This window comes from Homarus americanus, unplaced genomic scaffold, assembly GCF_018991925.1.
Source record: "Homarus americanus isolate GMGI-L3 unplaced genomic scaffold, GMGI_Hamer_2.0 scaffold4060, whole genome shotgun sequence".
Lineage (NCBI taxonomy): Eukaryota > Metazoa > Arthropoda > Malacostraca > Decapoda > Nephropidae > Homarus > Homarus americanus.
This window is the reverse complement of record NW_024746161.1, coordinates 495129-519126: the sequence shown is the minus strand read 5'-3', so window position 1 is coordinate 519126 and position 23998 is coordinate 495129. Positions and strand designations below refer to the sequence as shown.

The window sequence follows — 23998 nt, the reverse complement described above, 5'->3', positions numbered from 1 at the left end:
CTTTGATGAAGTTACAATAGAATAAAATATATTTTTACAAAAATTCTACAAATAAAAACAAGACATGAGGTCAAACTAATGTACAGCTGCAGATGAGTCTTCATAGAAGAACAATTCTCAACAAACTGTGTACTGTATCTGAGGATGAGCCAACACAAAACATGTTTTTTGACAAACTAAAGAAAATAATCACAGGTGCCATTAATAACCATTTTAGTTCAAAAGTTAACTGCAGCAGCCTCAACTTTATACAACAGATATGAGAATCATAGTATAACTTAATAAAACACTAGAAACAGTTACCGGTAAACTCAAATAAAACTACAGATGGGCCTTCAGTTTGTGAGTCCTGTTGGCAAACACTGGCATCTAGGTATTATCCCACCTCACTGTATTCCACAAACATGGCACATAAAATAGGCCATAAGTTTAAATGCTCGCCAGCAAGCTTTTATTTTTAACGTACTTGCATGAACATCCATGATCCCTCTACCTTAAGCTGGACCTCAGAAAAATAAAATACTGATCAAATAAAAAAGTTGTGTACTTTACACTGTTTCAACACTTGATTGGGTACTGACACTAACAGCAACTTAAAACATGCACTCACAAGATAAATTACACTACCCTGAGAGCCTTGCCAGGCATGCTCATATGAATGGATCGAGCAGCTGTGATGGAGATAAAAGTGCAAGTTGTATGACATATAAGCTCATCAGTGAAGTGCATGTACATTCCCACATGGGAAAGTGTACCACACTCTATTTAACCAAAATCAAGGCCAACCATATATTCAAATGATTCCATGCCATATACTCTACAATACCTGCATACTTAAATGAATGTCATCAAAAGCATGCAGATGGTGTCTTAAGAGGAGTAATCTCAGGCTGTGCTATGTCAGCTAAACTCCCACAATAATGTTCTTTACCTAACACTACAATACCTGTAGCTGGGTCACCAGAGGCTTTACAAAACCATGTAACAGATAATACATGGGTTTCTATTTACAGTATAAAAAGTAAACAGGGCATTTTCTTGATATAATCTTTTCACCTTAAACCTAATTAGGGATTCCATTTTGAAAGAATCACATTCCACATATTACACAATAACCCACCATTTAATTAAAAAATTTACAACTGGGGTACTTTAATAAACTTTGTATTTAGCTGTGTAAACTCTAATCAAATAGCACAGTTTGACACACCTCATCTCTCAAAAAATTCATAAAAATATTCTTTCATCTTCCCACCCTTAACATGTCCCCTAAATACATAAAGTTACCTCTTTCTGCGACAGAGTTTTTTGTGCTCTTTATGCCAGTGAAGTTGTTGACACTCAATGGAGCAGTAAGCTGTGTTCCAGCAACAGTGGTAGATGGCCTCAGCCTCGCATGTCCAACACTGTCAAGAAAAAACAAAATTGTCACATACTTTAATTTCATTAGAGTAATGATAATGTACTACCTGTGTCCCTATGATGCCTTACATGCAGCATGGAAGAAGAAAGTGGGGGGGGGGGGGAGCAGCCACATATGTGTGAGAACCTTAACTTGGTAAAAAAGAAACTTGGGTGTTTAAAGTTCAATGCAGACATGCAATTCCAGTTTCTGTGAAGCTGGTGTAAATGGGGGCCTTGCACCTACATCTAAATTTGTCTAATTTAAAACCAATGCAATGAGTTCATTCCTGGTTGGAAAATTTAAGTACCTTTGCTATATCACCTTTGTTTAACCCTGACTTCCATTTATACACCTCAATCATATTGACCCTCACTCTACATCTCTCTAGGGAGTGCAAATTCAGATGCCCGGGATTAGTCTTGTAATCCTCCTCTGTATGCTTTCTAGGGATTCAATATTCCTTCTGTAGTACGGTGACCAAAACTGAACTGCATAATCCAAGTGAGGTCTCACAAATGCAAGATATAGTTTTAGGATAACCTCGTTAGTCTTGTAACTAACACGTCTTTGTATGAACCCGGGTACTTTGTTAGCCTTGTCTCGAGCAATTACACATTGTTGTCTTGGTTTAAGATTCCTACTTATTATTACCCCTAAATCTTTCTCAGTCAGATTTCTCTATATCAACATTGTTCATCTGATCTCTGTTTACATCAGTCAATGTTGATCTCAGTTCCCACAGGTGATCAAATAGTCTTCCTCACCACATACTAAGGATGTACCGATACTAAAAATTTTGCCGATCGCGATACTATGATACTTTGAAATGGTCGATACTTTGCCAATACCAATACTGACAGTAAAATTGTTTTTAAATTACTTAAAAATAATAAGTAAGCTTAATGATAGCTAATTATATGATTCAACAGAAACCTTAATTTTATTTGGAATGTAAAATACAGTATGCATCGTCTCAGGACTCGGGGAGTGCAGTAAGAGACTTGTATCTCCTATGCAGAAAGTGAAAATTTATTTGGATATGTTTTATTTACTGAGCAAATTAATTTGAAATTAAAAAAAAATACATGCAATGCCATACCACACAGGTATAAATTATACACAAATGGCAAAATAAATCTTCCCAATTTATTGATGAACAAACTACTATAGTTCCAAAATTTCTACAGTATCTATTACCAAGTAGGAATGTCTGCTTCTAATTTAAATAAATTTGTAACTATTAATATTCCAGTTTTCGGTACATTTAAATACAAGTAGCTAATGCCAGATTAGTCATTTGTAGCTCTGAGCTTTGAAATTAATTTAATCAAAAGAAATAAACAATTATAAGTTTTAAAACCACATTTACAGAACTAAGAAACAAAGACCAGAGACATGGCTAAAACACAGACAGTAGTAACCTTACTTCCAGTACAGGTTGTACGTCTCTAGTCTAGCAACTTCGGGACCTGACCGTGCCAGACCATGGAAATTGCCGGACCATGGAAATTCACCCTTTTCTTGGATAGATAGTGACTTGTGCTTATGCTTGGAAGCACTAGCACCACGTTCTCTGCATCATGGTCTCTTTGAAGACATATTGAAGGGTTAAATGTCGTATAGTAGCTTCTCAAATTTCGCGAGTTTTTAATTCAGCGTATTTTATTGGAACACACAAAAAAATAAATAAAAATATTGAGGGTGGAAACTTGAATTTCGACGGGTTTGAACGGCCCGCCAACGTGCAAACGACGTGCATAATCGTGTAAACAGCGTCATTTCTCTTATGTACAAAAGATTCATTATTGTTTATTACTGAATGTCTTTTTTATTGAATTAATGTTTATGTGTGCAAAATGAGCAATACAATTCATTAATAGTACGTAAAATATTAAAACACACGAGGAAATGACACAGCATTGTTTTCGTTGATTACAAAACCAGTGACTAACTGGTTCTACATATAAAACTGAAGAAAATAAGACCTTGGTTGTAGCTGTAGTAAAATTAATATGGTTGTTTTAAGTCATGTTATTTAATATTAATAAATGGAACAATAGAAGTAGCTAACGATAATGGTAAAGAAAAAAGAGAGATCGCATATGTAAGTGCGCACACGTAAAAACATATCGTCATTACTTTACATAAGAATATGAAAGCAACACTTATTTACTGTACAGTTGTACCCCACTTAACGCGGTCAATTGAACCCAGAGGGTCCCGCGTTAAGTGAAACCCGCGTTAAGTGAACAACAGAACATATGGGATTAATTCCAATAGAAACCGGCCCGACCCCCAAACTCCACTTTTTGAAGGCACATACCTATGTTGTAGTAAAAATAACATCTTAATTTTATGATGGTACATGCACACAATTAATACTTAAGAGAAATAGAGAAATACAGTCGCCAAGTTAATGTCCATTCAAATAATGGACTCAACTCCCTCCCCCTCTCACACTACACAGCCGGCTAACAGATGGTCGGTCGGTCCCTCCCTCCCCCCCCCACCCCCCACCAACCGTCCCAAGGAGATGTGTGGGATAACCTCAAACTAAAGTTAGGAAAATATAATTGACATTGCTGGATTCCTTGTAAGACCAGGAATATTTTGAATATAAATGTCATATATTTTGCACAAAAGATAACATAGTTACCTAGAGAAAAATTTTTATCTAAAAATTGTAAGTTTAAAGCAAAATATATGATGTTTATATTCAAAATGATCACCAAATTATAAGAATTCCAGCAATGTAAATTATATTCTGACCGGGTAATTTGTATGAATTTTATGAGCTAAAACAAATATCTTCAGTTAATAAAAAAAAAATAATCTTCACGACACTATCTGTCAATCAAAGTACCCCACCTTGCCTCCCCCCCTCTTCCAACCGCGCGGTCAGTCCCAACCCTCCCCCCCACCCCCCACCAATCCTCCCTTCCAGAGTTTTTAACATTTAGTATTAAATAATACCTCAGATTAAAGTTAGGATAATATAATTGACATTGCTGGATTCCTTGTAAGACCAGGAATATTTTGAATATAAATGTCATATATTTTGCACAAAAGATACCATAGTTACCTAGAGAAAAATTTTTATCTAAAAATTGTAAGTTTAAAGCAAAATCTATGATGTTTATATTCAAAATGATCACCAAATTATAAGAATTCCAGCAATGTAAATTATATTCTGACCGGGTAATTTGTATGAATTTTATGAGCTAAAACAAATATCTTCAGTTAATAAAAAAAAATAATAATTCTTCACAGGGTAACAGATGGTCGGTCGGTCCCTCCCTCCCCCCCACCCCCCACCAACCGTCCCAAGGAGATGTGTGGGATAACCACTAAATTTTAATAAATAATACCTCAAACTAAAGTTAGGATAATATAATTGACATTGCTGGATTCCTTGTAAGACCAGGAATATTTTGAATATAAATGTCATATATTTTGCACAAAAGATACCATAGTTACCTAGAGAAAAATTTTTATCTAAAAATTGTAAGTTTAAAGCAAAATATATGATGTTTATATTCAAAATGATCACCAAATTATAAGAATTCCAGCAATGTAAATTATATTCTGGCCTGGTAATTTGTATGAATTTTATGAGCTAAAACAGGCAGTCAGGCAGGGTGGCGGGTGGGGCAAATCTAAAAATAGCGTCTCGGACACTCACCGCGTATATGTGGAAAAAATCCGCGTTAAGTGAAAGTTCAGCTTTGGCAAGGCACCGCGTATATGCGAAAACGCGTTAAGTGAAACCGCGTTAGGCGGGGTAAAACTGTACATATATATTTTAATTAATATTTCTGAATTTGTTTTTATTGAATTAATGTTTGTGTGTGTAAAATTAACAATACAATTTATTAATAATACGTGGAAAATGAAGACACACGATGAGACGAGATGGCTGCCGGCATTGTTTATGTTAAAGCTTACAAAACCAGTGACTAATTGGTTCTACATTTAAAACTGAAGAAAATAAGACCCTGATTGTAGCTGTAGTAAAATTAATGTAAAAAAATTAATGTGGTTGTTTGAAGTACCTGTAACGTTATTTAATGTTAATAAATGGAACAATATAAGTAGCTAACCATTAATGGTAAAAAAAAAAGTGAGTGCGCGTATGTAAGTGCGCACATGTGAAAACATATCGTCATTACTCTACATGAGAATATGAAAGCAACACTTATTTACTGCTCATATATATTGAAGGGTTAAATGTTGTACTCTGTATAGACAAGCAGAGAGAGAGAGAGAGAGAGAGAGAGAGCAGCTGAACTGCCGGATGTAAACAAGCCTTAATTTCCCGCGGCTTTGTTGTTGTTTTTTTTATGGGGATTAGCCCACCTGGGCACAGGTCACTGACCCACATTGGGGCCTGATGGGCAAAAATTTAATACTCCTGTAATAATAATAAAAATTCAGATAAAAAAAGAAAAGAAAAAAAAGCTGCCTATCTACCTATTGGACAAACTAAAATCATTCCGGACCACGGGAGTTTCCGGACCACAGAATGCCGGACTAGAGAGGTACAACCTGTACTAACTTACATAAGTATGTATTGTACAGTATTACCCCGCTTTACACGGTTTCACTTTCCGCGATTTCTCATTTACGCGGTACCTTGGCAGCACCGGACTTTCACTTTCCGCGGTGCATCTACTCATATACGCGGTGAGGTATAATTTTAATTTTAATTTTTTTTTATTTAGCTCATAAAATTCATACAAATTACCCGGCCAGAATATAATTTACATTGCTGGAATTCTTACAATATGATGATCATTTTGAATACAGGTTGTACCTCTCTAGTCCAGCATTCTGTGGTCCGGAAACTCCCGTGGTCCGGAACGATTTTAGTTTGTCCAATAGGTAGATAGGCAGCTTTTTTTTTTTTTTTTTTCTGAATTATTATTATTACAGGAGTATTAAATTTTTGCCCCTCAGGCCCCAATGTGGGTCAGTGACCTATGCCCGGATGGGCTAATCCCCGTAAAAAACAAAACAACAAAGCCGCGGGAAATTAAGGTTTGTTTACATCCGGCAGTTCGGCTGCTCTCTCTGCTTGTCTATACAGAGTACAACAATTAACCCTTCAATATCTATGAGCAGTAAATAAGTGTTGCTTTCATATTCTTATGTAGAGTAATGACGATATGTTTTCACATGTGCGCACTTACATACGCGCAGTCTCACTTTTTTTTTACCATTAATGGTTAGCTATCTATATTGTTCCATTTATTAACATTCAATAACATTACAGGTACTTCAAACAACCATATTAATTTTTTTACATTAATTTTACTACAGCTACAATCAGGGTCTTATTTTCTTCAGTTTTATATGTAGAACCAATCAGTCACTGGTTTTGTAAGCTTTAACATAAACAATGCCGGCAGCCGTCTCGTCCTCGTGTGTTTTAATATTCCACGTATTATTAATAAATTGTACTGTTAATTTTACACACACAAACATTAATTCAATAAAAACAAATTCAGAAACATTAATTAAAATATATAAGAACGGTAAATAAGTGTTGCTTTCAAATTCTTATGTAACGTAATGACGATATGTTTTCACGTGTACGCATGCGCACTTACATATGCGATCTCTCTTTTTTCTTTACCATTATCATTAGCTACTTCTATTGTTCCATTTATTAACATTAAATAACATTACTTAAAACAAACATATTAATTTTACTACAGCTACAACCAAGGTCTTATTTTCTTCAGTTTTAAATGTAGAACCAGTCAATCACTGGTTTTGTAATCAACGAAAACAATGTTGTGTCATTTCCTCGTGTGTTTCAATATTCTACGTATTATTAATGAATTGTATTGCTCATTTTGCACACACAAACATTAATTCTATAAAAAAGACATTCAGTAATAAACAATAATGAATCTTTTGTACATAAGAGAAATGACGCTGTTTAAACGATTATGCACGTCGTCTGCACGTTGGCGGGCCGTTCAAACCCGTCAAAATTCAAGTTTCTGCCGTCAAAATTTTTAGTTATTTATTTTTTTGTGTGTTCCAATAAAATACGTTAAGAATTAAAAACTCGCAAAATTTGAGAAGCTACTATACGACATTTAGCCCTTCAATATGTCTTCAAAGAGACCATGATGCAGAGAAAGTGGTGCTAGTGCTTCCAAGCATAAGCACAAGTCACTATCTATCCAGGAAAAGGGTGAATTTCCATGGTCCGGCACCGGTCAGGTCACGAGGTTGCCGGACTAGAGAGGTACAACCTGTATAAACATCATGGATTTTGCATTAGATATACAAATTTTAGATCTAATGTAATAATTTGGTTTACAAAAAGCAAATATTTTATCCTTTGTGCAGAATATATGAAGTTTACATTCAAAATATTCCCTGACCTGCAAGGAATCCAGAAATGTCAATTATATTATCCTAACTTTGGTCTGAGTTATTATTTATTACTAAAAATGTAAATATACTATTTTCTCCCAAAGCTTCTCTGGTAGGGAGGGAAGGTGGGGGGTGGAAGGTGGAGGGTAGGGAGGGAGGGACCGACCCAGCTAGGGCGGAGTATTTTGATTGACAGATAGTGTCCTTGAAGAATATTTCTTTGTTTATTTACTGAAGATATATGTTTTAGCTCATAAAATTCATACAAATTACCCAGCCAGAATATAATTTACATTGCTGGAATTCTTACAATATGATGATCATTTTGAATATAAACATCATGGATTTTGCATTAGACATACAAATTTTAGATCTAATGTAATAATTTGGTTTACACAAAGCAAATATTTTATCTTTTGTGCAAAATATTTGAAGTTTTCATTCAAAATATTCCCTGACCTGCAAGGAATCCAGAAATGTCAATTATATTATCCTAACTTTAGTCTGAGTTATTATTTATTACTAAACGTTAAAATCTAGTATTTTCACCCAATCATTTCTCAGAGAGGTAGGAGCTAGTGAGCTGGGAAGAGGGGGGGGGGGAGGGGGGATTTGAGTCCATTATTTGAATGGACATTAACCTGGCGACTGTATTTCTCTTAAATATTAATTGTGTGAGCATACCATCATAAAATTTAGATGTTATTTTTACTACAACATAGGTATTGTGTCGGAAAAAGTGGAGTTTGGGGGTCGGGCCAGTCTCTATTGGAATTAATCCCATATGTTCTGTTGTTCACTTTACGTGGTTTTCACTTTCCGTGGTACCCTGTGGGTTCAATTGACCGCGTAAATCGGGGTACTACTGTACCTTGTTTGAAAAACAAACAACATACAGGTTGTACCTCTCTAGTCCGGCATTCTGTGGTCCGGAAACTCCCGTGGTCCGGAACAATTTTAATTTGTCCAATAGGTAGATAGGAATTATCTGAATTATTTTATTATTACAGGAGTGACCTATGCCCGGGTGGGCTAATCCCCTTAAAAAAAAAAGCCGCGGGAAATTAAGGTTTGTTTACATCCGGCAGTTCGGCTGCTCTCTCTCTCTCTCTGCTTGTCTATACAGAGTACAACATTTAACCCTTCAATATATATGAGCAGTAAATAAGTGTTGCTTTCATATTCTTATGTAGAGTAATGACGATATGTTTTCACATGTGCGCACTTACATACGCGCAGTCTCACTTTTTTTTTTACCATTAATGGTTAGCTACTTATATTGTTCCATTTATTAACATTAAATAACATTACAGGTACTTCAAACAACCATATTAATTTTTTTACATTAATTTTACTACAGCTAAAATCAGGGTCTTATTTTCTTCAGTTTTATATGTAGAACCAATCAGTCACTGGTTTTGTAAGCTTTAACATAAACAGTGCCGGCAGCCGTCTCGTCTCCTCTAATATTCCACGTATTATCAATAAATTGCATTGTTAATTTTGCACACACAATCATAAATTCAATAAAAACAAATTCAGAAACATTAATTAAAATATATATGAACAATAAATAAGTGTTGCTTTCATATTCTTATGTAAAGTAATGACGATATGTTTTCACGTGTGCGCATGCGCACTTACATACGCTATCTCTCTTTTTTATTTACCATTATCGTTAGCTACTTCTATTGTTCCATTTATTAACATTAAATAACATTACTTAAAACAACCATATTAATTTTACTACAGCTTCAACCAAGGTCTTATTTTCTTCAGTTTTATATGTAGAACCAGTTAGTCACTGGTTTTGTAATCAACGAAAACAATGCTCTGTCATTTCCTTGTGTGTTTTAATATTCTACGTATTATTAATCAATTGTATTGCTCATTTTGCACACATAAACATTAATTCAATAAAAAAGACATTCAGTAATAAACAATAATGAATCTTTTGTACATAAGAGAAATGACGCTGTTTACACGATTATGCACGTCGGTTGCACGTTGGCGAGCCGTTCAAACCCGTCGAAATTCAAGTTTCCGCTGTCAAAATTTTTATTTATTTATTTTTTTGTGTGTTCCAATAAAATACGTAAAGAATTAAAAACTCGTGAAATTTGAGAAGCTACTATACGACATTTTACCCTTCAATATGTCTTCAAAGAGACCATGATGCAGAGAAAGTGGTGCTAGTGCTTCCAAGCATAAGCACAAGTCACTATCTATCCAGGAAAAGAGTGAATTTCCATGGTCCGGCAATTTCCATGGTCCGGCACCGGTCAGGTCCCGAGGTTGCCGGACTTGAGAGGTACAACCTGTATACAGTATTTTCAAGTCTTATTCTATTTTAGCAAATTATTGAAGAATGCAATATAAAGTAGTCGACTACCAGTAGAAAAGTTTAAAATATAATACGCAGGTACATTTCGTAGGACCTTTTGGCACAAAAGCTTAGATTAGAAATAAATGTTTTAAACAAACAATTACAAAACTTGAGTTACATAATTGTATTCCATAATCAAAGTTGAAAATTCTAAAAAAGTAAGTTTAAAGATATGAGTGTTTCACCAAGTGTCAGTTTTAAGATGACTTAGATGTAGAGTGTATACATTACCATCAATGCTAAATAATCTTTCAATTTTCACTGATAATGGTGAAGAAAGATGCTTGTTTGTAACGAGACTTAAGGCAGCGTCTCACTAGCACGTATTCCATCAACTTTTCCAGTTTCCAGTGTTTATTCCACAAATTGTAAATTTTTCTAGTCCGTCTAGCTCAGACGAAAAGTATCGTTTCCGCCTGACTGGTCTTGCAGTAATATCTGTGGTCTAGTCAAGTGAGATTAAAAAAAAAAATAAAATAAAATAAAATAAATGAACCACATAAAATAACAAAATTTAATTTGAAAGTACAGGGTATTCAGTTTCGCATTTTTAATAAACAGCTTAAGAGAAAATTTCTTTATTGATGTTATTATTCGTAAATACATATGATATATGTGTTAACAATGAGTCATGTGTTAACTTCTTCATGGCTTCTCTATCTATTCCTGTGTGGACACACTTGTCCAAAGAATGCAGCCCCCCAAAAAAATCGCGGAGGTCAGGTTCTCAAAATGGCTGCAATGCCAAATCTGTGAATAACATTTGTGGATGGGGGAATTTTTACTCGTGTACAAAGAAATGTATATTCCCTTTATGTGTTTGCCCTTAGGACAATTATTTCTTTTACCTGTACCCATCTCTTATTTTACGTGGGGGTTACTTCCTTGAAAACCACCGCTTAATCAAAAACACGTAAATTAAACAGAATTTTCTCATAAGAATACTGTACATGTAAATGATATAGGTTAGGGAAACCATCATATACAGCAAAGGGTACGAATAGTGCTCTCACTTAAACCAGGTACGCGGCCAACCTCCGACACACGCTCTCCTCTCTAATGGCGGGCGATCACATTTAATTTCACATCCATTGCGATTGTTTTTTGCGCCTTTTTAGCTTTAGGCTCCCCAGAGGAGGCAGATGGACGCTTTCCAGACAAGCTCAATGGGGAAAACAGTGATTAACACTAAAAAGGTACGTGACAAACACACAATGCAAATGAAAGCACAGAGAAAAAGTAGTGCTGGTGTGAACTGAGAAAGTGATACACGGGAAGCTTGCTGGACGTCATCACAGTTGTTGTACAGAATACTTCATTATCATCATTATCTTCATCATTAGTAGTAATAATCTTTAGTATTACATTATTATAATAATTATTATTATTAATAATATTAAAATCACTGATGTTGACATGACTGACTTTATAGTAATAACTTACAAGCACCTCACCAGGCATCACACGCGACTCCACTGCCAGGTGACCAGGCGAATAATTGCGGCAAAATTAAACTCTCTTGAGTGCGTTATTTAAAAAATAGGTGCGTGTAAATTAGCTTTTGGTATTAATTGAACAGTCGCGTTATTCCAAAAACACTTAAATCAAACACGCATAAAACGCGAGTTACCTGTACCTTATATCTCGGCTTATAAGACGGAATTTGAACATTAAAAAAATCTGCCCAAAGTTAGGGGGTCGTCTTAATCACCAAGTATAAAATTCTTACCTCTTAAATATTGCGGTTTAGCATGTCAAGAGTGGTGATGGAAACATGGTAAACCACTCACAAAGTCCTACCAGGGAAAGTGACCTTGACTGTGACCGCCTGTGGCTATTTTTAGCCGTCCTTGTGTTCGGAGGTGGTCAGTAATGCATATCTGTATATTTACTGATCATAATACTTATCTCCTATAAATAATTAATTTAAAATTTATTTTTTTACAAAGAATATTCAGTAAATGACTGCGTTAATTCTTGAAACTACCGACAGTGGTAAATTTAGAATGAGAATGATTAACAGAAGTCACGCCATGGATTCAGAGTTTGGTCCTTAATGATCACCTACCAGTTATAATGGTAGCCTCCCTTTTTCGCAAAACAAGTATATAAATTAAAGAAAATACTTGCAGTGTGTTTAATGTATTACAGTATATTATACATAAATAAATAAACAAATAAATCGGCAAATCTATTTCAAGTAAATGGAAATATTTTACTCACACCAACATTAGTTCCAATTAAATAACTGCCGCTTAAGTGAGTCACTAGTGTACACCAGCCGGTAAAATTTGATGCCAATACTTGAAGTGAATTGGCATTATTTTAAATAACCAACCATAAATAAATGGAAAAAAGATCAAAGGTGAGAAACATTATATTGTATGTATGTTGTGTTGTGTTGTCAATGGAAGAGAAACAATTGAAACTCTGTAATTGTGTGTAAATGAGGCAGAAAGATAAATCAGCAACCTAAGACTTGGTCACAATTTTCGTGATGCCATATGGAAGTAGGGTCTACCATTAGACAATACTGTACATTATGCTTCCAATATCTTCCCAGGCAGTAGAATCTCCCTGTTTGGTAGCTGCCTAAAACTTTTAGTAATATTACTTTGATACAACATGATAAATTAGACAAACAATGAAAATAAACAAACAAAAGTTATTTACCAAGACCTCTCTGAGAACAGGGATGGAGGAGGAAGGAAGGAGGTTGAGATAAGACGGCTATTTATAGCCTGTCTTTGTGTAGGAAGTCGACCACACTAGAAATAATTAATTTTATTATGGTAGTGTTGCGAGGATGTGTGTGGTGTGGGGGATTGTGGTAGTGTTGTGAGGATGTGTGAGTGGTGCGTGAGGTTGTGGTAGTGTCGTGAGGATGTGTGAGTGGTGTGGGGGATTGTGGTAGTGTTGTGAGGATGTGTGAGTGGTGCGTGAGGTTGTGGTAGTGTCGTGAGGATGTGTGAGTGGTGTGGGGGATTGTGGTAGTGTTGTGAGGATGTGTGAGTGGTGCGTGAGGTTGTGGTAGTGTTGTGAGGATGTGTGAGTGGTGTGGGGATTGTGGTAGTGATGTGTGAGTGGTTGTGGTAGTGTTGTGAGGATGTGTGAGTGGTGTGGGGTTGTGGTAGTGTTGTGAGGATGTGTGAGTGGTGTGGGAGGTTGTGGTAGTGTTGTGAGGATGTGTGAGTGGTGTGGGGGATTGTGGTAGTGTTGTGAGGATGTGTGAGTGGTGCGTGAGGTTGTGGTAGTGTTGTGAGGATGTGTGAGTGGTGTGGGGGATTGTGTTAGTGTTGTGAGGATGTGTATGTGGTGTGGGGGGTTGTGGTAGTGTTGTGAGGGTGTGTAATTGGTGTGGGGGGTTGTGGTAGTGTTGTGAGGATGTGTAAGTGGTGTGGGGGTTGTGGTAGTGTTGTGAGGATGCTGTAAGTGGTGTGGGGGGTTGTGGTAGTGTTGTGAGGATGTGTAAGTGGTGTGGGAGGGTTGTGGTAGTGTTGTGAGGAGGGTAAGTGGTGTGGGGGTTGTGTAGTGTTGTGAGGATGTGTAAGTGGTGTGGGGGTTGTGGTAGTGTTGTGAGGATGTGTAAGTGGTGTGGGAGGGTTGTGGTAGTGTTGTGAGGATGTGTAAGTGGTGTGGGGGTTGTGGTAGTGTTGTGAGGATGTGTAGAGGTGGTGTGGGGGGTTGTGGTAGTGTTGTGAGGGATGTGTAAGTGGTGTGGGGGGTTTGTGGTAGTGTGTGAGGATGTGTAAGTGGTGGGGGGTTGTGGTAGTGTTGTGAGGATGTGTAAGTGGTGTGGGAGGTTGTGGTAGTGTTCTAGGATGTGTGAGTGGGTGGGAGGTTGTGGTGGTGTTGTATGAGGGGATCTGTGTGAAGTGGTGTGGGGGTTTGTGGGGTAAGTGTTGTGAGAGGATGTGCTGAAAGTGGTGTGGGGGTTGTGGGGCGAAAGTGTTGTGAGGGGATGTGCTGAAAAAGAGTGGTGTGGGGGGTTGGTAAGTGTTGTGAGGATGTGCAGTGGTGTGTGGGGGGTTGTGAGTGTTGTGAGGGGATGTGAAGTGGTGTGGGAGGTTGTGAGCAGTGTTCTGAGGATGTGTGTGGTGTGGAGGTTGTAGTGGTGTTGTGAGGGATGTGTGTGGTTGGGGGTTGTGGTGTGTTGTGAGAATGTGTGAAGTGGTGTGGGGGTTGTGGTGTTGTGAGAATGTGTATGTGGTGTGGGGGTTGTGGTAGTGTTCTGGGGATGTGTATGTGGTGTGGGGTTGTGGTAGTGTTGGCGGGGATGTGTATGGTTGGGGGGGTTGTGGTAGTGTTGTGAGAATGTGTAGGAGTGGCGTTGTGGGGGGTTGTGGGGATGTGTGAAGTGGTGTGGGGTTTGTGTGTGCAGGGGATGTGTGGGTGGTGTGGGGGGTTGTGGTAGTGTTGTGAGGATGTGTATGTGGTGTGGGGGGTTGTGGTAGTGTTGTGAGGATGTGTGAGTGGTGTGGGGGGTTGTGGTAGTGTTGTGAGGATGTGTAAGTGGTGTGGGAGGTTGTGGTAGTGTTGTGAGGATGTGTAGTGGTGTGGGGGTTGTGGTAGTGTTGTGAGGATGTGTAAGTGGTGTGGGGAGGTTGTGGTAGTGTTCTGAGGATGTGTATGTGGTGTGGGGTTGTGTAGTGTTGTGAGATGTGTATGTGGTTGGGGGGTTGTGGTAGTGTTGTGAGAATGTGTAAGTGGTGTGGGGGGTTGTGGTAGTGTTGTGAGGATGTGTAAGTGGTGTGGGAGGTTGTGGTAGTGTTCTGAGGATGTGTAAGTGGTGTGGGGGTTGTGGTAGTGTTGTGAGGATGTGTATGTGGTGTGGGGGGGTTGTGGTAGTGTTATGAGGATGCTGTATGAGTAGTGTGGGGGCTTTGTGGTACAGTTGTGAGGATGTGTGAGTGGTGTGGGGGGGTTGTGGGAGTGAGTCATAACCACACACCACCCTCAACACACTACCTCTTTCCTGCATCACCATCCAACACTACCAACGTGCAACACACCTGGTCACCTCTACATTATTAACACCTATACTGGAGTTGATTGGGATCAGGTGTTGTGTACATCGATGTATTTCTGCCCCTGACACTGAATACGTCATCAACCTCTCGGGTCCAGGATAATATTAAGCCCTGGCACGGTGACTCCTCTCTCTTAAAGTGCATTAAGGTGATTGAATTTGGCGTCATCTAATCCCTAACTTCATTATGGAGTTGTCAAGGCTTCACTGTAATTACAATCTCCAGTTTTTTAGTTTCGTTTCTTCAACTGGTATTATATCTACATGTATATTATTTCGCTGTACTGTATAAAGTGTTTATAAAGAAAACAAAATGCCTTTAACAAGAGTTATTTAACCAGACGTGGACATTTCTTTTTGTAAAGTCATATGTAGTATGAAATACAATATTTCAGTATACGAGTGTCATGTTAAGATGGGAGTGGTGACATTAGTGGGGCAGCTAAATGCAATTTTTCAAGAGAATCATGAAAATGGTGGTACAAGCACCAAATTTGGCATGGTAATTCTCTAATGGTTACTGGTCAAGTCTGCCTGATTGGCCATTTAAAAATCCAAGATGGCGACCATTTTTCAAGATGACCGCCATATTGACCTTCAAAAGTTGATTTTTCTTATAGAAATTGATGTAGTTGGTCAATCTGGGTGATCTTGGTGTCGATATGTATGTTTTCAAGCATGCTCAGATGATTTTTTATAGTTTTAAGTCCATTGTAACATTTTTATCCACATAAAATAACACTTGTAGTAAAAAATATAACAAAAAAGAACTTACTAAAAGAAAAGTACGGTAAACAGTGGGAACACAGTCCCACCACCGAGACGAGGTAACACTCCCACCACCGATCGTCTCGTGTGAAGCAAGCGTATAAATTAAAGAAAATACTTGCAGTGTGTTTAATATGTTACAGTATATTATAAATAAATAAATAAACAAATAAATCGGTAAATCCATTTCAAGTAAATGGAAAAATTTTACTCGACACCGACATTAGTTCCAGTTACCGGTAAATAGCAGACGCTTCAGTGATGTCACTAGTGTTTACACTACACCAGCGGGTAACATTTGATGACATTACTTGAAGTGAATTGGCCTTATTTTAAAAAACCAAGGATGGTTGGTAGAGGACTACTGAGTCAGTGGGTAAGTGTCACATTTGGGGTACAGTGAGTTCTGCTATAACGCGTGTTTTGATAACACGAATTTGCTCTAGCGCGATTTATGAATTAGGAACGATATTTGTATAACGCGAACGCTTGTTTGCTATAACGCGATTTTTGCTTACTATTTCTCCAATTTTGTGGTACAGTGGGGTATGCTATAACGAATCTAATTGGTTCTAGAACCTTGTTCGTTATAGCATTCGTTCGTTATAGGATTAATCCGTTCCAGGCCCCCAAATACAACCACTTAACACTGAAAAATATAATATAAAATTGTAAAAATTGTAAAAAAGTGCATAAATATGCATCTAAACCCCTGAAATAAAGAATATCATTAATATTTGTAATAAAAAAACAATAAATTAGAAAAAAAAAAAATAAATTAAATAATGTTCGTTGTAGGAGTTTCGTTCGTTATAGCATTCTCAATTTTATAGGTAAAACCGTTCGTTATAGGAATATTCGTAGTAGGATCCGTTCGTTATAGCATACCCCACTGTATTAACTGTGAATATAGTAAAGAAGAATATCAACAAGAAGCGTTCTGGTGAGAGAATTCCCGGTGATGATCGTAAAAGAAAGGATATAACACTTGAAGAGAAGCTCGATTTTATCAACCTCAAAATCACCCTTCTCCCCCATCAAGTAAAGTGTTACAATTACTGTATGATTTCATTATTAGATATGAATGTAACATTTATTACATTTATTTAGACTGTGCTATCCTTTGTGTTAGGCTAACTACTAAATTTTTTCGATTTCGAGTAATCTGCACCGAACCCTATTTTCTCCATAAGCCCTGTTATTTCTATTACGCGATTTTCTATAACACGATATTTTACAAGAACACAATTATCGCGTTATAGCAGAACTACATGTACTGGTCTTATACAGCGAATAGAGCTCAAAAGCTACTTTTTAAATGGAAATTTGGGGGGGGCCAAGATATACGGTATATCCTGTAGATATGTGTGTGTGTAGACACACACACACAAAAACGCATACAAATAAATAATAATGGGAAAACACTCTCGCAAATACAGTAATCAGAAACAAATTTATTAAAAATGTGAAGGTCTACCCTTAAGTCCGTGTTTTATTAATAAAGTAATAAAGCACGGACTTGAGGATAGACTGTCACATTTTTAATAAATTTGTTTCTGATTACTGTATTTGTGAGAGGATTTTCTAATTATTATGTATTTGTACAATACAGTAGTACCCCGCTTTACGCGGTCAATTGAACCCAAAGGGTACCGCGTTAAGTGAAAACCGCGTTAAGTGAACAACAGAACATATGGGATTAATTCCAATAGAGACTGGCCCGACCCCCAAACTCCACTTTTTGTGACACACAACTATGTTGTAGTAAAAATATTATCTTAACTTTATGATGGTATGCACACACAATTAATAATTAAGAGAAATATCAATAATATTAGGTTTTTAACACTTACATTAGTAGAAAAGATGGCTGGGCACAGGGATGGGGGTTGGTTCCGAGGCAGAGAGCAGATTATTGGCCCTCACCTGTATCACTTGTATCAATTGTATCACTATCCACCACAGAGGCTTGCAGGGCCTCTTTGTCAAACCCCTCAAAGTCCATATAAGTCCATATCCTCACTATAATTATCACTATCACTGACTTGGGCCGACTGTGGTGGGTGGCGGGTGAAGAACTCGGTAATGTTTTGATGACTGGGCGACCTTGTGCGCATCGTGCCTGCGCCGCTTCCCGCGTATATGAGTAGATGAACCGCGTTAAGTGAAAGTTCGGTTCTGGCGAGGCACCGCGTATATGAGAAATCGCGTTAAGTGAAACCGCGTAAAGCGGGGTAATACTGTACAGGTAAAGGAAATTACTGTCTCTAGAACGAATGGCTCCCTGTCCCAGCCGCGAAAATGCCGGTTATTTTAAAACTGCCCACAGATTCTTGGGTACATCCAGGGTGTCATCAGCAAATAATAGATGACTGCGAAATAAAAATCCGCAAACTTGGGGGGGCCCCCTGTACATGATAGGCAATATTAGATCTCATTGTTGCCTGTGGGACCCAAGGGACAACAGATACAGTAAAAAATGAAGAGGAAGGCATACAATGCCATCTTCTTTGTTTACAATTGTTGATGAATGCAGAAAATTTATGCAATAAAATGATGGAAAAGTGCTAGTGCGAAGCTAACTTTAATGTTGGAAGTATGTTCTTATTAGTTTTCCACCAATCTAAAGGATTTCCATCACATGCTTGCAATTAATGTCTGGCATCTGCTATTTCAGCTCTGACAGTTGAAGTTGTAACACAATGTTTTTACTCTTTGAATAACTCCTTGGAATTGATTTGATTCTATAGACTGTGAACAATCTCTTTCACCCTGTCACTAAATGGTCTAAGCATTTATCAAAATCAAAGTCACTAAAGTCATCAATTTGCACAAGACTATCTAGGTTCTGCATTTCAGTTTCACCGGAATGTGCACTGGTATTTTCACATTTCCTCTTCTTGTAGAGCTTCTTCCTCTTCTCAAGACAGCTGACCATCATTCTCTGTAGGTTAACTTCATACATTTTAGATGTTTCATCACCTTCAGTTTGATACAAGGTATCCTTGTATCTTGGATCCAGATATGTTGTCAGTATTGGATTGTTAACATCAAGATAACTATGAATTCTGTTCTCCATTGATGCTTTGAAGGCAGTGAGAATACTACTGCCAGAAAACTGAGCATCTGTTGATGAACATTGAACATTGAAAAAACTTGATTTGAGGGATATCTGAAACAGTGCATTATCTTTCACTCAACCGAACAGTGTTCTTGTGGAAATTTTTCAACAGAGTAGAGAGCTTCCCAATCAGGTTCCATTTGTTTGCATGAAACACAGGGAGGCTAGGGGCTTCAGAGCAGTAGTTTGCAATGGCAGTTACTTTTTCATATATGTGCTCTAACATGAAATACTTGCTGTTCCAATGAGTGGGGACATATTGTACATACAATACATTAAACAAAGATAGAAGGCATTTATTGACCCAAAATTTTTAATATATGCTGGAGAACATACAGCTGCTAGTTGCATTCCAGAGCAGTTCACTCACGGTAAGATCTGCCACATGTGTATTGAAGCAGCGACATGTAGTGTAATAGTCAGCATGCTTGCCTCGCAAGCGAGTGGACCCGGATTTGATCCCCCGGCAGGGTGAAACTATGGGCAAGTTTCTTTATGCCATTTGCCTCTATCTTCCCAGAAGTAATTGGGAACCTGGATGTTAATTGATTTGCAGATTGTGTTCCAGGGTAATGGTTACCCAGTGCAGTTGGTAAGTTGTCCAGTCTTCTCGGATTATTCCATGACATTGGGTCACTCAGCTCATTAACTCAAGGTGTGGTTCTTTTTTTGGTAACAGCTTCTACACCTTAAACAAATTCACACCTTGGTGACCCTAGGGCCAGCCATAGGGCAACCATTATAATAGAAATAAATAGTTTGGGCTGCCAGAGACGAAAATCAAGCAAATAAAATTATGAAAGTACTGTATAGGCAGTATTGCTGAAAATTGGTCAATACCAATAATCCAAAAATAGGCTGATACCCACTGATACATTGGTACATCCCTATTAGTATATATTATTTACATCACCAATCATTTGTGCCAATAATCTCCTGCATCACAAACCATCTACACTACCCACCATCAGCCCCACTAACTATCTGTACCAACAACCATTAAAGCTACCAACCACCTGCACCATAAACCATTTATGCTCCAACTACCTGTATCACCAACTACTTGCTCCACCAATTACAGTACAGTATTCACATCAACAACCACCTGCTGCACCACCACTCTACTCTACCACTAGCACCAGCTCACCTCTACAAAACTCACATGGGCAACATTACTTGACCCCATTTTATGCCACCAACAGTAACCTAACAACACCTTGGGAAAAATTCCCTGATTTTTTTTTATCTGTACCTCACAACACTTCTCTCTTCTGTGACCACCATTCAAACTTTTCCACCAATCAGTAACCAAATTGTTCTAATAAATTCACAATTTACTAATATACTCTTACTCTTGGCTATAGGCTAGCTAGTTCCTGGCAATGATGTTCAGCTGTTAAGTTTTTTTTTTTATATTTCAGCTTTTGCACAGGGTCTGGTAAAACACTTTTTACTAAATAGGGATTATGTTGATACCTTGTAAGATGCACAAGGCACTTTGTGTGGCTCCCTGCAAGGTTTTTTATGGCACAAAAAAACTGTACTACTTGTAATACCACAAAAAACCCATTAAAATAAGAGACAAGAGAGAAGCAAGGAGGTGCACAGATACAGTAACTCAACATTGTATCTCTCATACAAGGCTTGCAGTAACTTACCCATTGCTTTTTCTTTGTATCAGAAATGACATGTTTGTGCTTGTCTTCTATTTCAGATATCTTAGATCGATACTCCTCCTTGACTCTTTCAACCTCTTTCTCCATCTGCTTCATTGTTGACTGTATTACTTTTTGTTTATCCGTTTCATATTCTCGTCTCAACTGAAAGTAACAAAAGAAATATGAAATAACTAGAAACATATCCATAGGACAGAGATGCCAGTTCCTGTACATAATGTGACCTTTAGACATATGAGTCCAATTTGTGACCTTAAACTTTGACACAAACTTATAGTATTTATTACTTATGGCATATCTTCTGGGGTTAAAAAATCAAGGACTTAATAGAACAACTATTTAAAAAAACTCTCTTCAATGGCAACAACAGACTTAATGCATCATGCAATTCTGTATGCAGAAAATGTCATCACATTTTACTCTGCACAAAGATTACATCATTAACCCTTTTAATTCCCGGGGATATAAAAAAACTAAGTCCAACATAAAGCCGGGTAACTTATCACATAGTACATAATTTGTTGCAGAACACAGTAATCCATCACCAATTACATGCCATTTTCATTTATTCTTCATAACTATATTTCTACTTAAAATTAAACCATAAGAAAATCACTAATTAGCAGTCTAACTAACTTACTTGTAGGAAATATTGTCCTTTATAACTATTGTGCTATCTGTACAAGGAATATTTTTTCATGGAAATTAAATTATCTGCACACAGTGCATAAAGTGCTTTTACCCGCTACTCCTGGCACCACCCATGGCATAGTCAATAACAACAAGGAATTGGAATTTATGGTCTAAATTTGTTGAGGTATAATAAAATTCAACTTAGAGACAACAGAATTCAAGGGATTACTGTACAGGTATACAGTACTTATGTATGTACCTGTACTGTACCTTTACATAAGAGCAATCATGAGAGTATGACTGAACAATGAAAACATGGTACAGAAAATAAAGCCAGCATTACATTACCTTGTCAGCCAGGTCACGCTTTGCTTTCTCTGTGTCCTTTGTTCGCTTGTTGCTCCTCTCACCCAACTCCTCCAGCGCCATCTGATAACATCAACACACTTAAAATTTATCGATGATTTTGACAAATTTAATACTATTTTTCCCTTACGAGAAATTATCTATTGGAGTACATTCCTCTTAACCCTAAAACTGCTATCATCATCATCAGTTGATTTACCCAAATTGTGCTATCGACGTCTTAAGACACGTGGCATTCGGTGCCATGAATTTAAAGCTGTACATAAAAAATCATACTAAAAATGGGGAGTCGATGATTGGTACACTAGAAAAGGGGTACTCAATTGGCAGACTTAGCATTGGTGTGGACTCCAGCATCTCTCTCTCTCTGGTTTGACAAGGCAAACCATTTATCAGAGTTTTTGCAAGATGAAAAGAAAATGGAAAATGAAGCATTTTTTGGCAGATATTACATCTCAGCTCAATGCTCTCAATGTCAAGATGCAAAGAGGAAACAACACAGTGTGTGATCTGATATCAACTGTTCGAGCTTTCCAGAAGAAACTGAAACTTTTCAAGCCCGATCTCCAGGGAGAACTTCTCCACTTCCCCAAACTTTTGGAGCATACCAAAGAAGGAAACATGATAACCATATGCATTAGGGTGTGTCATAGGAGGGAAGATCAGCTAAAACTAATGGCCCATCACTTTTTTGATAGATTTTAGTGTATATAAACAGAAAATAATTTCAGTTTCAATATTTTGCAACCTTTTGCTAGGTAAATTTTAGCGTGAAATTTATCGAAAATCTAACGTACAGCTGCATTAGTGCATTACAATTAAATAGTGAACATTGCTTTCTGACTTCATTCTTTAACAACCCAACTAACAATATTTTTTTCTGTTTCAGATTCTGATGCATTTATAAGTTGATAATATTTGCGATGGCTGCTTGTGTCAGGACGAGGAACCAAAATCCAGCCATCTCAGTCACTATCTTGGGTCTGGGAGAGAGCTCCCTAGTCGGAGGCTGCCACATTGAGAGATGCTTTGAGATACGGTGTTTTTAATCAGGCAAATCAGTGAAAAGAACTGTATCCTATACAACAAAGACATTGCCAGGAGGTGACTCAAAGCTGCTGTCTTGGCAATAGTACACCTGGGCTTAACGCCTGCCCGGCTTCCATTGCACAACAAGTCAGAAGAAGATTTAGTGAGAGATCATTAGCTAGTTGGGAAAAGGTAAGAGATATCTCTGGGAGAGGAAAAACTTGCAGTTATGACAGCTTTTGCTGCCAACTGGACCAGTTATTTGACATAAATTACGTAAGTGCCCACTGTTTCAGTCCTGAGGCTGATGATCAGGATCAGGTAACCGAGGCCCACATCTCCTGGGTATTTGGTGCTTGAACTGAAGATTCCTGTGATCGAACTGGCATCGGTCAGCCAACAGAGAGAGAAGACTGGCAGGTAGGGCTCTCATGACTTTGTAGCCAAGAGTATTCCAGAGTCCAGAGAGAGGCTGCCACAGAGAGAGTAGGGTAGAAGAGGAGTAAAGAGCTGCTGAGGAAAAGAGACTTGAGAAGGCCCAGGGTGAGGTGCCATGATTGGCTGGCTGATTCAGAGTTTAATGATCATGGCTGGATCCTGAAAGGACCAGGAGGAATGGTGACTTCATCCCCAACCTGTAAAAAATAATTTTGATCCAAACCCTTCGGTGGGCAGATCTGAAATAGGAAAGATATCCCGAAAGACAGTTTCTGGCCAGGCGTAACACTACACTGGTCTCAGAGAACTGCAGAGATAGCAACAGGCTGCCTGGATTGACGGTGGTTTGATACCCAGATGTGATGTTTACCCAGGAGCAGATCATAACAAAAAGTAAGGAGAGCTCAAGAGAAATTGCTGGGGCAAACTGTAGGAGTATTTGTAAGGGATAAGAGAAAATGGAATCAATTGTTTGTTCTTTTGATAGGGCGAAGGCCACCAAAGTTGTCTGCAGTTGGAGATTCTACAAGTTGTTCTTGCCATGGTGAAGGAGGAACATCACCCTGGGCGAGTGAACCAGGAGGGAAGTATTTGTGTATCACCCTGTAGGAAGTGATGACACTTGTGAAACCAGCTGAGATAGTGGTGCAGATAACACAGAACTGGCCCAGAGAGAGAGAACGGTATCACAGACCCTGCAGGCCATTGGAGGAGCAGCACCAACACTTAACACAGGGTGGCAAGGTGGGCCAAGCAG

At 37.9% G+C, this 23998-nt stretch overlaps 1 protein-coding gene across 2 annotated transcripts in view; it reads right to left on the bottom strand.

The window, feature by feature from the left end:
* The window catches only part of LOC121879082 (zinc finger MYND domain-containing protein 11-like), a 31850-nt gene extending 9984 nt beyond the window's left edge, over positions 1–21866 (bottom strand). For both annotated transcript variants that reach the window (XM_042385583.1, XM_042385584.1), the window contains exons 1-3: positions 21757–21866; positions 20758–20919; positions 1288–1406 (exon numbers count right to left, since the gene is read on the bottom strand). In XM_042385583.1, the coding sequence (XP_042241517.1) occupies positions 1288–1406; positions 20758–20919; positions 21757–21837 (362 nt within the window). In that variant the 5' untranslated portion in view covers positions 21838–21866. The remainder of the gene's footprint in view (positions 1–1287; positions 1407–20757; positions 20920–21756) is intronic.
* Between the last annotated feature and the right edge of the window lie 2132 nt (positions 21867–23998).